The 19470-nt window shown below is 39.7% G+C and overlaps 1 protein-coding gene across 4 annotated transcripts in view; it reads left to right on the top strand.

The window, feature by feature from the left end:
- The window catches only part of LOC139949601 (insulin receptor substrate 2-B-like), a 119495-nt gene that overhangs the window by 49773 nt on the left and 50252 nt on the right, over nucleotides 1–19470 (top strand). For all 4 annotated transcript variants that reach the window (XM_071948023.1, XM_071948024.1, XM_071948025.1 and 1 more), the window contains exons 5-6: nucleotides 2170–2312; nucleotides 3181–3411. In XM_071948023.1, coding sequence (XP_071804124.1) covers nucleotides 2170–2312; nucleotides 3181–3411 — 374 coding nt within the window. The remainder of the gene's footprint in view (nucleotides 1–2169; nucleotides 2313–3180; nucleotides 3412–19470) is intronic.

Here is a 19470-nt window from a genome sequence, read left to right as displayed (position 1 = left end):
TGAGGCCAACGTAAGAAGAAAAAAAAATGAATTGTAAAAAAAAGGCAAAGTGTTCATTCGGTATTTTAGAACTGGAAGATTGTTTTAATCTATAAATGAGGATATTTACACAATTGATAAACAAATAAGATAACTTAAATCAAAAGAAACCAGGGCCCAATTTCATGACTCTACTTTTTGCAGGGGGGGGGGGGGGGGTAAAGTAAAATTTCAAGAGTCAGTTGGGGGTAAGGCTTGCAGGGTCGGCAGTTCAAAGAGTTACACCCTCTATCACCATCTTAGCATTCTAAAACAAGAAGAAGAAGAACACGTACAGTCCTTGAAGACGACATAGAGTTCCCCTGGGCTCTGAGCTTCTCCAGAACTCAGGAAGTGATTTCAGTGACGAGTATCACGCTCATCCAATCTCGTTGAGGATATTTATTCTTCAGGCCAGGATGTTTGAAGAACATGCTTGGACATAAATGTAGGAGGAAAAACATTTACATTTAATCTCTCTGGAGAATGCTGATTGAAAGTACTTTGGGAACCTCATTGCGACAATGTTTCTTTTGGTTACAGATGTTGATGTAGGCTGTGCAAGTAAGGCGTGTATTAGGTCATAAATCCCTCTTTTTCTGCTATAAGGCTGGCATTATACATTACATCACATAGGTGACAGACGTGCCCGTCTGCTCTCATGTCCATGTTGCCTTGGTGACTCTTGATTTGTCTATTTGGATTGTTGATTGGAAACACTTTTGGAAACGTCATTGCTAGAATGTTTTTTGGGGATGTAGATATTTACTGCATGCTGTGCAAGTTAGGCTGGTATTACTGTACGAGTAGCCATCCTAAAATTTCATTCTATGGGGCAGGCCTAATACTTCCAACTGCCCCCTGCCCGTTATGCCTTGATGCCTCTCAACTTTTCTCTTTGGGATTGCTTATTGGAAACACTTTCCAATTAAGCATGTATGTTTTCAGTCGTCCTAATTTCATTCTATAGGGCTTGCCTGTAATACTCCCTGTTGGTGACAGATGCAACTGCCCCCTGCCCGTTTTGCCTCGATGCCTCTCAATTTTTCTCTTTTGGATTGTTGATTGGAAACACTTTTGGAAACCTCATTGCTACAATGTTTCTTTTGGGTGTAGATGTTAACTGTAGGCTATGCAAATAGACGCGTATTAGGTTACAAACCCCATTTTTTCTCCACCATCCACACTCTAAATGTGTTCAATTCAATTCAATTCAATTTTATTGGTCCTACCATGGAGGAAATTCATTTTGAATACAAGCAATACAGACAAAATTAATAACACACAATCATAAATAAACTACTGGAAATACAAAATACTATAATACTTCACGGATGTGGCAGATGCAACTGCCCAGAGTGTTAGGAGTCTTTGGTTCAAATCCCAATGAGGACCATTTGATATTCTCCGGTCCAAAGATTGGATTTCATTTGGATTGTAAGAAAATATTGTGTTTAAAGACACTGGACACCTGTGGTAATAGACCCTTCCCATGACATGTTAACTGCACATAGCGCGTGCGCACTTACATTTTGGTTGGCAAAATGAGGGAACATCGCGCTGTTTTGTACACGGCTAACGGCTGCGTGAGGACGCGATTGCACGTCTGCTTAATGCACAACTCTATGGTGATTGCTAACCAATAGGGTCTGTACACATGTGTGAATGTAATTAGCATAACATGTATTTCATGGGAAGGGTCCATTGTCAAAGACCAGTCAAGACTGGTGTTGAGATACACCAAGTGAGAAGATTCTCACTTGGTGTATCTCAACATATGCATAAAACATGTAAAATAACAAACCTGTGAAAATTTGAGCTCAATTGATCATCGAAGTTGCAAGATATTAATGAAAGAAAAAATACCCTTATCGCACCCTGATCATACAAAACTGTGTGCTTTCAGATGCTTGATTTCGAGACCACAAATTCTAGATCTGAGGTCTCGAAATCAAATTCTTTGAAAATCACTTCTTTCTCAAAAACTACAGCACTTCAGAGGGAGCTGTTTCTCACAATGTTTGATACTATCAACCTCTCCCCATTACTCGGAATCAAGAAAGGTTTGATTATAATAATTATCTTGAGTAATTACCAATAGTGTCCAGTGCCTTTAAGATGCCATAACCACTTTAAACCCTTATCTTGCAGCTTTCAGCCATAAGGAGGTGTGGACATTCGGACTGCTTTTTCTTCATGGAGGTCGGGAGACAGTCGATGACAGGGGCAGGGGAGATCTGGATGCAGGTGGAGGATACAGTGATCGCACAGAATATTCATGAAGCATCATTGAAGTAAGTCTAGGGTTGTGAATCAGGCCCCAATTTCATTGGGCTCATGGCCTTGGTGAGGTTCCACATGGTAGGGTACTTGGCCCTTTTTCTACAGAGTTTTACACACAGGTTTGTGATTTGGGTCCCAATTTCATAGCTCATGGCAATAGATGAAGTTCCACATGGTATTATACTTGGCCCTATCTGTTTATTCAAAGAGTTGTAAGTGAACATCCTCTCATAAATGAAGTTTATGTCCAGCCTTGTGATTTGGGCCCCACTTTCACTCACTGAGCTCATATGGACCTCGGTGTGGTTCCACAGGGTGCTATACTTAGCCCTATCTATTTTTCCACAGAGTTGTAAGTGAGTCTCCTCTTGTAATTTAAGTTAAAGTCCAGCCTTGTGATTCAGGTCTCAGTTTCATATGTACATCAAGCTCCTGGCCCTCAATGAAGTTCCACAGGGTATTGTACATTATGTATGTAATATTATTTTAGTTTTACCCTTACACCGATGTTTGCACTGTATAACTTTGTACTTTTCTGAGCTTTGTGAAAAAAAATCACAGACATAATAACTTACTAAGGTCGGATTTGAACCCACGACCCTTGCAATTCTAGAGCAGTGTCTTACCAACCAGACCACTGAGATTGCCCAGTAGCTACATGTAGAGGCAGCTAGAACAGAACTCGGGGGAAAGTATTGAGTATACAGTGTTGAACACACAAGGGGAAAACCAAATCAATATTCTTTATCGCAATGCAATATTCCACATCTAGTAAATATGTTATGTACAATATATTTAAAATATTTATTGAAATATTTGAGGTATCATGTCCGATGGTATTTGTACATTCAAACTTCCATTGATCGGTTGTTTGTTCAGTGCAATGCGCTCAATCAGCCAGCAAGAGGAAGAGATGCGCCCTCGCAGTCAGAGCAGCGGGAACACCTCAGAGATGAAACCCAACTCATCCCGTCGTCAAGTATCCACCCTGGGTCCATCATGGCGCACCCGCTGCGAGAGTATGCCGGCACAAAACCGACCGAGAACGAACCGTTCTAGACTAGGAAGTGGGAGTGAGGAGAGTCTACAAGAAGAGCCCAGTCCAACAAGGTAATGATTTAATATAGTTCCCCAGGGTGTAGTCTTTGGTCCACTATGAGGTTTGATATTGTATCTTGAGTCAAAAATAGTGGAAATAGTTTTATTCAAAATAAAACAAACACATAGGCATACACCTAAATAAAAAACAAGTTGCACTTTGCTTTAAAGTCAGTGGACATTATCGGGTATTGGAAAAGAACAGTCTTCTCACTTGGTGTATCTCAAGATACAGTATGCACAAAATAGCTAACCTGTGAAAATTTGACTTTAGTTGGTCGTCAAAGTTGCAATATAAAAATTGAAGAAAAAAACGCCCTTGTCACACAAAGTTGTGTACTTTCCAATACTTGATTTCGGGGCCTTAAAATCTAATTCTGAGGTGGCAAAATCAAATTCAATAGTGGAAAAATGCTTCTTTCTTTAAAACTACGTTACTTCAGAGGGAGCTAATTCTCAAAATGTTATACTATCAACAGCTCTATGCTCGTGTGAAAGTTCATCTGTGTTGGTATTTAGATACAATTTGATTTAACTCTCGATTACAACACTGGAAATAAATTTCATATAAATTATTTGCTCGTTAACAAATAAGTTTTTATGCAAAACATTATTTTGAATAATCACCAATAGTGTCTAGTGCCTTTAAGATCTCACTCAGTGTTTTAGCTTCATAGAGGCATTTGCATGTTCCTAAGGCATGTTGATATTGGCAGGTGCCAAGCATGTTGCATGACCCCCACCCCAGGCCCAGCGCTGACGTTCTAACACACTGGCTTTTAAAAGCTTACAACAAGACCTCCATTTGATTGATTTTGTTTCCCCAACAAAGTGGCCGGTTTGATTAGAATCCAGGGCCTTGTCTTTTAGTCTTCCGTTTCTGTGTGGTGTTAATAAATTGATGTACCTGTTTATTTTTTTTCAATGATGCGCCTCGGTTGAGGGGTTATTCAAAAGCCAGAGTGTGTTTGTAATGGGTTTACGTTTACGACAGGAATGACTTGCAAAGTATTATTTCAGTTAAGCAGCCAGCATGTTAAGTTCCATCACGAGTTTTGATAGATAAACCTAAACACGATTATTTTAGCCTTCGAGAAAGACTCTACTAGTGTTGACACGTCAGGCCATTAATATTATTTTGTGTCCCACTCTGGCCAACTACAAGATAATATCACTGTTCACACAAATAGGTCTGTGTTGCAGACTCTCTGTGGATTCTCCTTTGTTTTTTACACTCTAAGGTTAATCCTTTAAGAACTGACTCTGCGGTAGTACAGTTAATCATGATCCTATAAGCTAAAGTAGTAGTCCAAGCCTATTTTTTATACCATCCGCCTGGGTCATAGTTAAAAAAGCAGGACAGTTCTTTTCAGAACTGAGAAGTCTCCCGAACCCTCGAACATCTACTCCGCATTAGTAGAATAAAGCAAGACAGTTCTCTCAGAACAAACTCTACCTGGCAAGTAGATACACACAAGGTGTTATCGCAAACCAAATATATATTGATACCTCACTATGTAATGCCTCAAATCCTCGATAATTCTATTCTTTGGGTAAAAACCCTGTGTGGATGTGTGAACGTCTGCACAGTGTTTCAAAACCCTGCCTTTTATGGACCACTTTTCTTCTCAGGTCTGCACTTTGTAAATGGCATAAATATGGTTACCCAAGTTTGTAATTTGTAATTCTGTGTTTATGTGTGCTCTAATCATGTAAACACTACTACTTCGTTACTAATACTAGTGGCTTCTTATATTTGTAACGCACAAGTAGGCCTAACCTATTTGGCGTGTTGTGGACAAGCAGTCTTGTTCACCTGACCCAAGCTCTGGTGTTGTCAGCAGCAGAGTGTGGGTTCGAATCCCGGTCATGACACTTGTGCTCTTGAGCAAGGCACTTAACCATAATTGCTTCATGCAGGGGCAAGGAAGGCGATTGACTCCATGCCCCCTGGTCATTGCCTTGGTGCCCTTGAAACGTTCCATTAGAATATTAAAAAAAATTCATAGGGTGCCCTTGACCAAGTAGACAACTTCTTTGTGCCCTTGCCCTTTCCAAAACGAAGCATACAGGCCTAAAAGTAGTACATTCTGCTGTAACAGCCAGGCTCCTAGTGGATGATATAATAATAATATTAATAATACAAAGCATTTATTACAAAGAACAGAGCCCCTAACAAAGGGAGAGCAACACAAGAACAAAAGCAAAACAAACAAGGACCAACCACAAGCCAAAAGATATTCAAGAAAGAGTAGCAAATGAGGATGGTTGTCGGAACAAAAGTGTCTTGAGGAGTCATTTAAACACAGCCACTGACGGAGCTTCTCTCAGACAAGCGCGGTGCAGCTTTCCTTTTGGGTCTAGGAATGGAGAGCTTGGTCAAATCTGACGAGGAGTGGAGTCGATGGCTGATATACACACGTACATGTATGTACCCATGACTACGTCATAAAGGACTGTGTATAGGGTAATCCATTTGCTTTTCCAGGAGTAGGTTGCAACGTGGCCCTTGTGGCATTTGATTTAGGTCGATAGCCCAAAATCGGTTAAGTGTAGACCTCACCGTGAAGTTGCCATCCTCAATTGGTAAACTTTAAACATTTCTCAAGCTCAACTCTTCGAGTAAAAGTACAATGTCAAGCTGTTTTACGTATGCCAAATGTCTTTTACCATTAAGCTTTCTCGAGGTAAGCCTATAGACCGTATTGAATAACCCCTTTTTGTTATGAAAAGTCGCCATCTTGTAGGGCAAACCGTATGCGCGTCCAAACGCGTACATCATCGAAGCACACAGCACGCAACATTCCCGGTTTGATTTCTACGGCACATGCACGCACATACGCACAGACGCCATCTTGTAGGTCAGATATTTGAGCCGCGTGACATCATATTCAATACGGTCTATACGTTGTATGCTCAATTGCAGTCCTACAAAGTGCAGGAATGTTGAGCTGATGTGTTTACTGGGGGAAAGTGAACAATCAAACAATGACTCAAAGTACACATCAAACGCGTTCCAGTTTTGACGTCTTTTTCACTTCATGTTCCGTGATCTTGTGCTGTTTCTGAACGGAGTGTCTTGCTTTCTGAACAGTGTTTTTGCACAGCTCTCTCTGAAGATATTTGTTCAATTAAATTCACTCCAGAGTCGGGTTTCTGTTCAAATGAGCGGGAAACACCCACTTGGCACTGATGGTTTGTTTGGGGATCAGTCCCTCGGCCAGTTTGCGAAGTTGATTCAGAGCTCCAGTTTCAAGAAAGTCTCGGCAGGTATTGTGGCCTAGCATTTTTACTCGGCCTGAACAGCTTTTGTTAAAGACACTGGATTGGTATTTCTCCAAAATAATTGTTCGCATAAAACCTCACTTGGTAACGAGCAATGAAGAGCTGTTGTGAGAAACGGCTCCCTCTGAAGTGACAAAGTTTTGGAGAAAAAAAGTAATTTCTCACTAGAATATTTTGAACTGAATTAGAGACCTACATATAAGCTGAGGTCTCGTATTAAAGACATCTGAAAGCCAGAACTTGTGCGACAAGTGTGTTTTTTCTTCCATTATTCTCTCGCAAGTTTGATGACCAATTTGGTCCAAATTTTCACAAGTTTGTTATTTTATGCCTAGTTGAGATACAACAAGTGAGAAAACTGGTCTTTGACAATTAACGAAGGTGTGCAGTGCCTTTTAAGAGAGGTTTGATTTGTATTGTATTTGTTTTAAAAAGAACCGCTGGTTAACGACTCACTGTTGCAGTCGCCGGTTCTTTTCAGAACCAACACTCTCTGAGAATTATTAAAGGTGTCCAGTGTCTTTAAACGTAATTATAAATATCTCCCCAATTGTTGGGCCAAATCTCCCTGATTGTTGGATGCAAATGTGTTGGCAGTTCTGGAATATTGGTCTGATGAGGATGAGTGCTGGGCCCAATTTGATTGCTCTGCTTACCGCCGAATTCTGCGCTTACGATCACGATTCCCGCGCTTACATGCAAGCGCCCAATTTCTGCGCTAGCCTTGTAAGCATAGAATGCCTAGTAACATGAAGTACGCACGCGCAGAAGCCAAAATTCGCCGCTAACCCGTGAAATACGCTTGCCGTAAGCACAGAATTCCCTGCTTCCATAAGCGCGATTCTGTGCTTATACTGTAAGCAGAGCCATGAAATTGGGCCCTGATGTCTATTGTACTTGGTCGACATACATGTATTTAACCCATCGTAAAGCTTTGGAAATTGGTCTGAATAGCCTGATATTCTCCATGTTGGTAATGATATTGCTGTTTGTATATCGCGTTAAATCTATCACCATATTGACACTTTTGAAAGCCTCAGCCCTACAAATCTTTTTACTTAATTGCTTTGTTAAACTCAAGGGAGTAAGCTTGAGGAAATCTGCAGCATCTTATTCATGAGGCACTCTCTTGCTCTGTGTGCCACCAAGTGGTACATAGGTTATGTACATACATGTATCTGTTTGTCTTTAATAGAGGTGTTAATTCTAGACAAGTAGAATACAATGATCCACACAAACATGCCTCGAAATTGTGTGGTTTTCCTTTTACCTCGCAAAGAAACACGGTCGGCGATTTTGTGGAGTTAACATTTTTTGACTCCATAAAACGGCCGACCGTGTTAGTATAGTTCACGATGTAAAAGGAAAACCTTGCAATTTCGTGATACTTGTGTGGATCATTATATTCTACTTTTAAAAACATGAGCAAACATTTTGAAACAGTTTTCAAAGACCAACGTGTTCCTTTAAGATTGTATCAATGTTGTCTGATTGACAGTATCTACAGTTTGAACCTCAACCTACTTCGATGTTTTTCAGATACTCAAGAGGTTTTTTTTGTGGAAAGCAGAGGCTCTTTATGCTCCTAGGACTTGTAATACTCCACAATATTTATTGACGGTGTGACAGATAAAAAGATTTGCACCCTCGCTAAATTTCAATACAAATAGTAGCCAAAGTATTTTCAATTATGCCCTCTTCAAAAGAGAGCTGCAGAGAAATAGAGAGTGTAAACAAAAAAAGAACCTTCCAATTTGGAGATACAATATCTCGTTTTGAATTCAGAGCCATCCCTTCCTCCTCGCTGTAAAGAAAGAGGAGGCAAACAAAAAGAGAGAAGGGTGGAATTTACAACCGACTAGATTATGAGTAAATATCTAGGGAAATCGGATCGCCTATTTATAGTACTCCTACGCTCGGCTTTGATCTCTTGTATTCTGGAGGATGGAATTGTCTTATGGAATGGGAAGTACTGAGGGTGATACGCCGTGGCATTTTAAACAGGCTTTAGACGTGATGGTAAGAAAACACCAGCAGAATATAATACTTTGTCTACGATATTTTCTCAGGGGGTTTGAAAGAAGATGAAGAAGAAGATAACAAAAGAGAGCGATAAACAGCATATTGATGAAACTTAGGAATGCTACTTCGTTACCTACTATAACAGTTTAGGCATTCTTTTCAAACATGAGATGAAAGAAATTATCCTGGGGTGTGTTGTGTTCTTTACTCATTTAGATACAAAATTATTTCTACAGCTCTGAGTTTTAAAAGACTGAACGATTCATTGGTGGTACTGTTGCCATTATGTGCACAAGAACTTTTTTAGCCTTGGTTCAAATACTGCCTATGAGAGTTTCAGGCAGTAGTTTAATAGGGGGACCAACATTTCTCCTCTCCTTCTTTTACTTTGATAAGAAACAAAACAAAAATTGTTATATGCAAGGCCGCCTTGAACTCAAACTACTTTTGCCATGGCTATGGTCCTTGGCTACTTTAATCTTACTCAGCTCCTTAGGGTAGTATACAGCCTGAGTTTTCTCAACATCAACTCACCCCACCTAACCCCATCCCTGAAACCCATCCCAACCCCTTTCACCCCACTGTCATTCCCTTCTTCCCCACTCCGTCATGACTTATGGCATGTTTTTCTATCATCGGCTACGTTACCTTTCTAAATGTTTACATGCAGGATGCGGGTTGTTCATTTCCCCCTGGCCCTGGCGGCCTTACACTTTCGTTTTGTACTACAGTGACGTCCTGGACATCAGGGTACATTTCTGGGGCGGAAAATTTTCACAGCTTCATAACTCAAATCTTACCTGCAAGAAACCACTAGTTTCAACAGATTCACATTCTATGGCGGCATACATTTTTCTGCGGTGGGTTTTGGTCCTCATATATTCCTCACAAATCTGTCATTTTTGTGAAATAATGCAGCTCCAACGTTAAAAAATTCCCGTTTCGATCGTTTTCTCACAGTGTTGTCTGTTGTCGTGTGTACGCGTATACATTCGCGTGCAAGACGCATGATGCAAGCTTAGACGCATGAGTTCTCGGTCACCGTATCTTGACTGCACAGCTTTAACATGCAACACAATTCAACATTTGCGCGTCGTGCGTGCGTCTTGCGTACACACGGCAGACTGTGAGAGGAGTACATGTACGAACAAAAATGGGAATTCCTTAACGTTGGGAGCTGCATTATTTCATGAAATTGACGGATTTGTGAAGAATAACTTACGATCAAAACCCACCGCAGAAAAACATATGCTGCCATGTAATGTGAATCTGTTGAAATTGGTGCTTTCTTGCAGGTAAGATTTAAGTTATGAAGCTGTGAAATTTTTCCGCCCCAGAAACGGGTCTCAATAGTTAGGACTCTGTTCCTGTGTACAGAGAAAGAGTCCTATATAGGGCTAATTTCCCCCTAGCTCGGGTTACCAAGCTGTCATCATAGATTTGCTTCACTCCACACCTGACTGGGTTACTGGATTGTTTTCCTCCTCCGAGAAAGGATTTTTCTTTCCTCTTTTAAGTCAAATCTCATTTCATCGCATTTTGCTCGGATGTCCCCTCGGTGCTGTCGGCGTTTATACAAATTCCTTGGTTTTAAGTTTCATTTTGTTTTGTGTGACATCAGTCCTGAGGCAGCGTTTTTGTTATGAGTATTTTCAATAGTTACAATTTGATTCTGTAGTACAGGCCTGGATTGTCACCTTTGCAAGGGCAAGGCCATTTTCATTCTGCATACATGTAGGGCACACTTCCTATTGGAAACTTTCGAAGACCAGGAGCAAAGAAGGTCATGACCTCCGTGGCCTGCATGTAACTCCAAGCCTGTGTATATTGTGAATCTCTTAGGCGAAATAGCACAGCCCAGTCTTCATACCACTATCTTAAGTCTGTCAACCTTGTAGTAAACACTTCATTCTGAGAAATCAAATCGTGTTGCCAGATCACTAGTGGGTATACATGTTAATAGAGATCAATCTCTATTGTTGCACCATGTATGCACAACCAGGTCCTGTACCTATCAGAACCAAAACTTCTTTAAAACACACAAACACTTTGCGGAATTTTGTGTTATTTTATTTGGTCAAATTGGGTGTGATCCCTGGCTACACGGCAGTTAACGGTTGTATGGCTTCTGACTGGCACCCCCGAACAAAGATATTGACAACATAGGGACACCGCCAACATAGGGCTAGATAGCTCAGTTGGTAGAGCGCCAGCACGTTAATCCGGAGGTCGTTGGTTCAAATCCGACTCTAGTCAATTCTTTGTTAAACCCCAAAAATCTTCTTTTTTTTTCATAACTTTTTAACAAAAACATTTTTTTTTCAAAGGCCAGCTGTAAAAAGGGAAGCAGGTTAGAACAAGAATTTGTATATACTTATTTATTTTCAATTAGTCATATGAATTCTTTTATTCTTCCCATAGATATTTTAAGTGAAACACAAATAGTGCAGTGTAACTAAATGCATCGTGTCCATTGTACTACATACATGTGCAACATGTACATGTACAAGCCTTGTGGCTTTATCTTCATCAGCCACTACTAAGTCCTGCATTGGAGACACTGCGTTGGCTCCAAAGGCTCCCACAGCCATAGCCGAAGCTGTGCTACGGGATAAGTCCCTTGTGGCCCTTAAATGAAAACCTGAGATTGAGTTAATAATACTTGATCATTGACATGACGCTGTCAACGGAGTATAAAATATCCATGCTGGAAGTCAGGCGTGTATAATTGTGACATTAATCAGGCTTGGATACTAATAGATTAATTTGGAGTTTGAAGGCTGTCACGTCCATCAGGTTGTCAAAACAGTACGTGTTTTTAATATTGAGTGGGTTATGAATCTGACTTTGAGGATGATGAGCATCAGGGTTCATTACAGTGGCATGCAAATCCAGTTTCATCTCCTGAAGACAAGCAAAATATACTCAGGGCTCGCCCTTAAAGGCAGTGTACACTATTGGTATTTGTCAAAGACTAGCCTTCACAGTCACAGTTGGTGTATCTCAACATATGCATAAAATAACAAACCTGTGAAAATCTGAGCTCAATCGGTCATCAAACTTCCGAGATAATAATGAAAGGAAAAAACACCCCTGTCACACGAAGTTGTGTGCGTTTAGATGGTTGATTTCGAGACCTCAAGTTCTAAATCTGAGGTCTCGAAATCAAATTCGTGGAAAATTACTTCTTTCTCGAAAACTATGGCACTTCAGATGGAGCCAGTTCTCAAAATGTTTTAGACCATCAACCTCTCCCCATTACTCGTCACCAAGAAAGCTTTTATGATAATAACTACTTTGAATAATTACCAATAGTGTCCACTGCCTTTAACACTAGCCCTTTTTGCCCTTTGGCTACTAAAAAATGTGCAATCTACTTGTTTAAAATGCTCATTTCTTCCATACATTTTTCAATTGAGTTAATTTATTTTTGAGTGTTTGAGAGTAACTTTATTTGCCTATTATATTAGTTGTGATTGCAACACATTTATGACAACACATGTTTAAAATCAGGGCTACTGAAACATCCTGATGGGGGCAAGTTAAACCCAGAGTTTATTATTAGCCTGTTTTGGCTACAAAAAATCATTGAGACAGCGCTGGCTTTTGTTCAGAGCCAACACTCCTCCCAAAAGATATTTACACATCGTTGTACCCAATCCACTTCAATTCAACTACTCTTTATTAGCTCCCAACAAGGGTTGTCCAAAAGCTTGATAAAAACATTGAAGCATTGAAGACTTTCAAAAAAGTTGTAGGGTTAATAGGCTAATCATGTACATCCGTACAGTTAAAAGAAAAACCACTAAAAAGCGATATGAAGGTAATTTCTTAACCCCTACAATGTCTTGTTATTATTGTAAAAACCATGAAAACAAGACAATCAAATTGACGGACATGTGTTTATTTTTTCAGTCAGTTTCGCGAGAAAAGAACAAGCTTTGAGGTTGAACAAATTAGTGTTTACTACAGCGGGATTTTAACCCACTACACGTACATGTGTGTACCTCTGGATTGACATGCCGTCGCTCTACCAACTAAAGCTGTCTTAGTCCTTTGTTGGTGGACGCAACCCTATGTTGTCAATATCTTTGTTCGGGGTGCCAGAGTCCGAAGCCTTATATAAAAAGAATTATGTTGAAAGAACGTCATTCATGTTCTAACAGGCTGAACCTTGGGTGATAATGTTGTGTTCTTAGCTTAAGGGGCGCAATACTTCAGAAGTGATGAGATTTTTTTGTTGGTGAGTGCGCTCGTTCCGAGGTGCCAGTCAGAAGCCATGATAAACGTAAATTTGTTGACAGTCCACGTCGTTCATGTTCTAACAGGCTAATCCTAGTGCATATAGGGTGATGATGTTGTGTTCTTAGCATAAAGGGCAGAATACTTCAGAAACGAAGATTTTTTGTTTGTTCAAGGTGCCATTCAGAAGCGGAATATAAAAAGAATTATGTTGACAACCCACGTCATTCATGTTCTAACCGGCTAATCCTAGGGAATGTAGTGGGATAATGTTGTGTTCTTAGCATAAACAGCAGAATACTTCAGAAATTATGAGTTTTGTTTTTAGTTCTAAGAAAAGAGTAATGTCGACAGTCTACGTCATTCATGTTTTAACAGGGCTAATTCTTGGGTGATTAATGTTGTGTTCTTAGCATAAAGGGCAGAATACTTCAGAAGTTATGAGATTTTTGTTTGTAGTTCCATGCGAGGTTCCAGTGAGAAGCCATATATAAAAAGAACTATGTTGTCAGTTGTCATTCATATTCTGACGGGGCTATTCCAAGGGGGATGATGTTGTGTTCTTTGCATAAAGGGCAGAATACTTCAGAAATGATGAGATTTTTTTTAATGATTCGAATGCCTTCCTTACATACTGTAGTGTCCCTCAGGGAAGGGTGGGTAGGAGGTTGATCAGTAGTGTTTTCCAGACAAGCAAGTTAGTATCTACTGGATACCGCTGTGGGCCGCGTCCCCAGGGGGACGCGGACTGCAGTTGTCTTCATTATCAGCGGGGTAGACATTCCCATGGAGGTAGATTCTATGTGGCGAGAGCCGATCTGAACAGCTAAAGGGTTTGGGTACTTTTTGTATGACTTATAACGCAATGTCCACAGATTTACATTAAACTTACACGGTTTGAAGATAGTGATGGTAGAAAGTTTACCTTAAAATATTATTTGATACATGTAAGGTGCTGTAGTTTTTTTTGAGAAATAAGTAAAAATGTCACAAAACTAATTTTTGTCAATAGGAGACAACAATTATTTTAGCATGTACATACATGTACATTGTATTTACCAGTGCTGGTATTTACGCGACTCTGCTGAAAACATCGCACTGTGATTTTCACTTGTTTTTCTCAAAAATTTGAAACTTCTACAGGTAAAATATATTTCATACATTTACATCTTCATTCACCATGAGTAGCGATTTATGTCATGGCAACAAACTTGATCTAAGGTATAAAAACCCTTTAAAAGCAGGACTATGCTGGTGATAGTGTTAAATTCAACTATTGGTTTGTTTGGGAGCCAGGCTACCTGTACGTGTCAATACTGTATAAAAATTGGCTTTGACATGTTCTATAACCAATTACTAGTCAATAGTAGAGAACAGTATCGCTTGTCCTATTTCTCCAGATTGTGTTTATTTATTCATTTTAGGTTTATAGTAGTTAAAATACTTTCATGTTGACAAGAAAATTATGAATGATTGTTTTTCTCATTTGATTGTTATTGATGAAAGTGCTGTTACTCTTGACTGTGTGTTCTGGAACAATGGAGCAAGAAAACAAGATAAAGATAACATGAAATGGTTTTGAATCAAGCATCAACAATCCTAGTGATATACAATTGATCTGGATGTAAATTGCTAAGAAAATAGTTCTATCTAAAGCAGAGGCAGCCAAAAGTAACATGGATCATCAACGAACCAAATTTGTCCTCAGACTAGGACTAAGGAGGTAGGAGATGACAGTCACGTTGATGTAAAACAAACAGATACCTCAACTCTTTCATAGTGATTAGCAAATGTATGTACTCTCCCTTGAACTCTCCTCACCATATGACAGGCGTGTATGCTTTGTTTTTGAGAAGGGGCAAGGGCACCGATGCATTTTCTCATTGAGATATTTGTATTACTGGAACATTTCAAGGACACCAATAAGGCAATGACCAGGAGGCACCGAGGCAATCGCCTTCTTTGCCTCTGTCATGTCCGTGAAGGATCAGGCCTGTAATGACGCACATGTACGTACGTTCATGTAGGTGCAGGTGAAACTTCCGTCAACTTGATGAGCACGTAAACGTAAAACACTTCTGTGACACCTGTTATTTAATTCTATCCACACCTACATGCAGGTCCATCCTCAAGAATCTGCCCAGATTACCATAAAACCAAGACAATTCTGATTGCTATAACACGATACCAACTTAAGTTCATGGGGTGACGTGGCAGAGCGGATAAGAGCGTTGAACTCGAGCTCTGGTGTTTCTGTTCAGCCGTATGGACTGTAAAAGGGGTAACCCAGTTTCAGCCGTAGGAGTAGGTGGCAACGGCCTCTGAAAAAAAATAATTGCAGCCCACACCTTGAAGCGGCCCTCAGGCCTTACGGTGTGTCTGGCCACTTGCATAAAAAAAAAAAATGAAAAAAAAAAAAAAAAAATGTGGGTATCATCCCAGTCGTGACACTGTCCCCGAGCAAGACGCTTTTTACTAGAATTGCTTCTCTCCACCCAGGGGTAAATGGGTACCTGTGAGGGCAGAGATGGTTCTTGTGGTTAGCTTACTTTAGTACGCCACTTATTTGGCGGCACAGGCTGTATACCCCCCAGGGCGCTGAGATGATTTAAGGTATGAAATGGCCCAGTGATTTTTTTTTTTTGTAACACATGTACTGTTTACCTGTTCACATAAATCGTTTGTGACGGCCACATTCCTGCTTGAATGTACCTCTTACATAGCAACGTGCACTACAGATTTGGTGAGAATGTAACTTGGCTAAGATCACAGATTTACATCAAAACTAAACACTCAACCCAAACCATTTAAAGGAACACGTTGCCTTGGATCGGTCGAGTTGGTCTTTGAAAAGCGTTCCGTAACCGTTTGTTATAAAATGCATATGGGTAGAAAGATGTTGTAAAAGTAGAATACAATGATCTACACAAATATGCCTTGAAATTGCGTGGTTTTATTTTTACCTCATCGACTAACACGGTCGGCATTTTACGGGAGCCAAATTTTTGACTCCCATAAATGGCCGACCGTGTTAGTTTCTGACGTAAAAGGAAAACCGAGCAATTTTGAGTGATACTTGTGTGGATCATTATATTCTACTTTTAAAACATGTTTCTAACCATAAGCATTTTATAACAAGTGGTTTCAAACGCTTTTTTATAGACCGACACGTCCGACCAAGGCAACGTGTTCCTTTAAGGTCACAGGAGAGCCACTAATGATGATGACGATTATACGTCTTCATTCCAGACGCCTGTTTTCATCCATGTGTGGATTAAAACTCAGCAGAGGTTATTGTACAGTTTCATAACAAGGCCTGTATTCTTCGTCTTTTTTTAAAGGGAAAGGGCATCAAGGCCATTTCTCCTTGGTATTAAAGGGCACCCTGTGAGGATGTTATAAATGTCTACAGTCTGAGCATTTCAAGAGTACTAAGGCAATGACCAGAGGGCAGGGAGGCAATCACCTGTTTTTGCCACTGTGAAAAACCAAGCCTGCATAACCTTTCCATGGAAACGAGAAATCAAATTTCCTGAATCTTTTTTTCTTTTTTCTTTGATATAAAGTTCCCTCAATACCTTAATGTTGTCGTCACTTTTTTTTTTAAAGACCTCGACACCTTTTGTAATTGTCAAAGACCTTGGTGTATCTCAACATACATGTTATGCATAAAATAACAAACCTGTGAAAATTTGAACTCAATTGGACGTTGAAGTTGCGAGATAAAAATGGATAAAAAAACACCCTTGTCAAAAGAAGTGTGCTGTCAGATGCCTGATTTCAAGACCTCACGCGTGAGGTCTCAAAACCAATTCAAATGTTTTACTGAGAAATTACTTCTTTCTCAAAAAACTATGTTACTTCAGAGGAAGCCATTTCTCACAATGTTTTATGCTATAAGCAGCTCTCCACTGCTCGTTACCAAGTAAGTTTTTATGCTGACACTTTTTTTATAGTAACTAATAATAGTGTCCAGTGTCTTTAATAACCACTAAAACCGTACTTTGTTTTTAATTATTTGTTGGGGGCTTCAAGGAAAGCTTTCACATTTGTTATATATTTACCAACTGATCTGGAAAATAACTAGGTATTCGACCTCCAGTCATCACGTTTCTACCTTGATATAGAAATTGTCATCGACCAGGAGGGAGCTCAGAGGAGTTGGCCCCTTTAAGATGATTATCGATAATTGAGTTACTTGAAAGTATGCTGACATATAGTCCAGACCATGCTGTGTGGATGTTATAGAACACAATGTGTTCTGATGAGTCTAAACAGCTCATTTAAAAAACAAAAATAATTAATTGTCTTTGCTAATGAGACGATGTCATTATCTTGTATTTGTAGAAGGTTGCTTGGTCTGCAACAAAAAAGAAAAAAAAAGAAGAGCCATGCATATCTCTGCCATCTCTTTTGGACCCCTGCACAATTTTTTTAAATTGTTGTTATATATGCCTTACTCGACAATAGCACTGTGCATTCACATTCTTAATGTTTTAAAGACACTAGACACTATTAGTGATTGTCAAAGACTAGTCTTCACAGTTGGTGTATCTAAACATACGCATAAAACAACAAACCTGTGAAAATTTGAGCTCAACCGGTCATCAAAGTTGCGAGATAATAATGAAAGAAGAAAACACCCTTGTCACATGAAGTTGTGTGCGTTTAGACGGTTGATTTTAAGACCTAAAATTCTAAATATGAGGTCTCGAAATCAAATTCGAGGAAAATTACTTCTTTCTCGAAAACTGCGGCACTTCTGAGGGAGCTGTTTCTCACAATGTTTTATACCATCAACCTCTCCCCATTACTCGTAATCAAGAAAGGTTTGATGTTAATAATTATTTTGAGTAATTACCAATGGTGTCCACTGCCTTTAAAGCAGGCTTTAGAACATTAAGAAGGCCTCCCTTTTAAAGGAATAACTTATAAATAAATAGTATTTGCGGGTACAACCATGTTTAATTATATCTCTTTTGTGGGAGCGTTGGCTCTGAAAAGAGCCGGTGTGTGGTATAAACATTTCGAACAGTATATTCTTTCGTCTTCAGGAGAATACATATAATAAATGTTTTCATGCTAACACAATTCCAGATATCTTATATGGAGATTGAGGACAAACAAAAAAAGGAAAATAATCAAAGGCTTCCACTTGGAATTTCAAAAGTTCTGGGTTTTTCAAAAGTCCGGGGTGCTCCTCAAGAAAATTTGTTAATTGATACGGGGAAGCCTGTGAGTGGGAGGATGCATTTTTGTGTTCTGATAAACAGTTCATTTAAACATTTACTATTTAGTTTGGTCTTGCTAATAAGGAGATGTCATTAGATGTAGCTTGTATTCTCAGAAGGTTGCTTGGTTTAATAAGATGCCTGTGTGATGAATTACAATCAGTTGGCAAAAGAGAAGCAAAAAAGTTGCGCAGAAAATTCCGGCCATATCTCTTTGGACCCAGCAACAAAACAAATAATTGTTATTTGCCTTATTCTGCAAGCAGTGAATGTTCATTGTGTGTGCATCCATTTTTAATGGCAGTGTCATGGCCGAGCAGTTAAGAGCACTGGATTCAAGCGCTGGTGTTTGATCAGCAGGGTGTTGGTTCGGATCCCGGTCGTGATGCTCGCTACATAAAATTGGGGAGGTAGGGCTTTCTGCTCTACCGGCCAGGCTGTGGATTGATGATACCCAAGCCTACATCCGTATGGACTGTAAAAGGGGTAACCCTGTTTCAGCCCTAGGAGTAGGTGGCAATGGCCTCTGTAAAAAAATAACTGTAGCCCACACCTTGAAGTGGCCTTCAGGCCTTGTGTGTCAGGTTGCATAAAAAAAAAAATATTTGTATGTTTTCATGCTAAAAAATGTCAGACAATACTGACAATGTCTTGTTGGGAGGGGCGCTTTTGGGCAGGGGAGCATGGTAACAGTGGAAGGATAGCCTATTAATAGTATATATTGTATAACAAGACAGTTCTGTAAAAAAGAACAAACTCTACCTGGCAAGTAGACACGCTCATGGTGTTACTGCAAACCAAATACATATCAAAACTACTCCATCAAAAAATGTGACATTTCCCCGTCTCTGAAATGGCCTTTAGAGGTTCCATGGTTTGATTTGATGAATGTCATCGCAATTGAATTATCCCCTCTATACTTTAACTCACTCATCAGAACATTGCCTTTTGGTTGTTTGCTCAGCTACAAGTGTTCAACAAGAGGCGCCACATTGACGTTACCTAAAAAGGAAGAAAAACATATCGTGCTAACTTTTTTAACCAACTACTTGATCTGGAATGTATTTTAACCTAGGATATATGATTCGAACTGACTCTAGCTACCGGGCAATCTTGATGGTCTAGTTGGTAAGACACTGCTCTAAAATTTCAAAGGTCGTGGGTTTGAATCCTGCCCCAGTAATATGCCTGTGATTTTGTTCACAGAGCTCGGGAAAGTGCTGAGAATTGTTTTCACCTAGTGACTAAAAACTTTTAAATACAGTTTCCAGTTTATAGTTGGCTGTAATCT

This window comes from Asterias amurensis, chromosome 17 (genome assembly GCF_032118995.1).
Source record: "Asterias amurensis chromosome 17, ASM3211899v1".
In the NCBI taxonomy this organism is placed as follows: domain Eukaryota; kingdom Metazoa; phylum Echinodermata; class Asteroidea; order Forcipulatida; family Asteriidae; genus Asterias; species Asterias amurensis.
This window is presented reverse-complemented; position numbering and strand designations above follow the sequence as displayed.